Source organism: Anarrhichthys ocellatus, unplaced genomic scaffold (genome assembly GCF_004355925.1).
Source record: "Anarrhichthys ocellatus isolate YVR2014 unplaced genomic scaffold, GSC_Weel_1.0 scaffold8270, whole genome shotgun sequence".
Classification (NCBI taxonomy): Eukaryota; Metazoa; Chordata; class Actinopteri; order Perciformes; family Anarhichadidae; genus Anarrhichthys; species Anarrhichthys ocellatus.
The window spans coordinates 1-1830 of NW_022288244.1; the positions used below are offsets into that span (position 1 = coordinate 1).

The 1830-nt window shown below is 40.9% G+C and overlaps 1 protein-coding gene across 1 annotated transcript; it reads right to left on the reverse strand.

Moving 5' to 3' along the window:
• Positions 1–33: 33 nt before the first annotated feature.
• Positions 34–1789, reverse strand: LOC116380673 (protein mono-ADP-ribosyltransferase PARP12-like). Its single transcript, XM_031842568.1, has 4 exons — positions 1640–1789; positions 793–919; positions 533–701; positions 34–195 (listed from the first exon to the last, which is right to left on the reverse strand). Exons 2-4 carry the CDS (start codon positions 837–839, stop codon positions 49–51), a joined length of 363 nt encoding a protein of 120 aa, XP_031698428.1. The 5' UTR covers positions 840–919; positions 1640–1789; the 3' UTR covers positions 34–48.
• Between the last annotated feature and the right edge of the window lie 41 nt (positions 1790–1830).

Here is a 1830-nt window from a genome sequence, read left to right on the forward strand (position 1 = left end):
ACTAACTCGTCTCGCCTAGGGACTTGTCTTTGGACTAACTCGTCTCGACTAGAATAACACTGGATAAGACTTACCTTGGAAGCTGATGACGTACTGTCGTTGGCCTTTCACCAGCTTGACTTCAGCTGTTCTGCCAGACAGAAAAGCTTCTTCCAGAGTCTGTGATGTCACTGATGTGGTGCGCTGCTTTTCATCCTGAGAGTTAGAGAGCAGTTAGCTCATCAATATGCTAATATTATAATCCCAGTATGCATTGATTTGATGATTTACAGGTCAAAAGATTTATAGCTTTTAGGCTTGAATTCACCTTTGCAACTAGTCCTCAGACCTCTACAGCTAGTCCCCGGACCTCTACAGCTAGTCCCCGGTTCTCTACAGCTAGTCCCCGGACCTCTTGATACTACTCTCCAGGGCTGCAACAAGTCTCCAGACGTCTTCAGCAAGTCTTGACCAGAACAGCAGCTAGAACCCCTCCTGAACTTCTAAACCCTTTAATCTTTACCCTCACACTTTCCCCAGCAGTCCAACTCACCGGCTGTCCATACTCCACCCAGTTCCCCTGGTCCCCTTTGTAGTACCACAGCCACACAGTTGTCAGGATGTAGTGAGGTGGCTTTGTTACAGAGGAAACCGTGGAGAGACGGCGGACATGCTGCCACCCTTGAGTCATCGTCAGGAAGTTGACGGGCCGATTGCCGCAACTGAAAACAGAGGAAAGAATAGTTTCAATCAGCAACTCATCAACAGCAGATTATCAGAAAACCTGAACTAAGATGAGATATGACCTCTGACCTCTGAGTCTTGGACGGGTCACAGAAATCTCGCTCTATGTCCTCCATGTGCTGCAGGTCTGTCCAGGTGAGCCCATCGAACACCTCCCACTTGTAGGGAAGGTGGAAGTGAACGAGGCGACACTCGTCTACACAAAGAGAAACCAGAAACTACAGTTCCAACAAAACCAAACCTGTAAATGTGAAAACTGCACCAGACAAGACTTTGGGTTTTAAAAAGACCAATAAACAATAAATGTTCTTTCCTACATCTTTATTGAATTAAAACGAACACATTAGTAAGTACAAAATAAAATGTGGATATGAAAACACTGAACTCCATGTGTGATAGATTTATTTTCACAAAAAAAGAGTCAATTTAGGAGCCAGCATCCTGAATGGATATTGTAGAGAGCGTTTTTATTTTAATCTATTTAGGAGAAACATCTATTTATCTAGAAATAATAATCAATTTAGATGAAAATAATAATTTAGAAGAAATGATAATAATTTCAAGTTTATTTAGAAAGAAAACAAATCAATATATAATTAAGTAAGTATTTTTCTTATTGTATGAAAGTATACAAATAAAAATACTTTTTGCTGTTTATGTTTAGAGTAAAAAGAAAACACAGAAAAAAATCAACATATTTAACCATTTTGTACCAAGTGCTCTTCAGCTGTATCAGACTTATTTTGTGTTTTATTTAAACTTGATGTCGCTCTTCACATCAGACTGAGACACTGAGATATGAAGAAAGTAAACTGACACTTCACTGCCACCTAGTGGAGTTTAAATGAAACTGAGCAGAACAGACCTCAGTGAATCAGATGAGAGGAAGACCGTCAGGTAACGATGATAAACTCACTCTGGAACTTGCAGCTGTTTCTGGTGAAGTGCAGACAGATTTCCTCCCTCTCGTCCGTCTGATCCACAGATTTATGCAAAGTATCAGAAAGTTTCTCTGAGAAGACACACAAACAACCGAAGAGTCAACAAAACCACCAGATTAAGCTGACAGAGTGGTGAACAGGTGTGTTCATGTCACCCGATAGCTGA

Coding starts and splice junctions, on each gene's coding strand:
- LOC116380673 (XM_031842568.1), bottom strand. CDS start 839: ATGGAGGACATAGAGCGAGATTTCTGTGACCCGTCCAAGACTCAGAG. Junction 702..792: donor GACCCGTCCAAGACTCAGAG/GTCAGAGGTCAT, acceptor CTCTGTTTTCAG/TTGCGGCAATCGGCCCGTCA. Junction 196..532: donor GGGTGGAGTATGGACAGCCG/GTGAGTTGGACT, acceptor TCTAACTCTCAG/GATGAAAAGCAGCGCACCAC.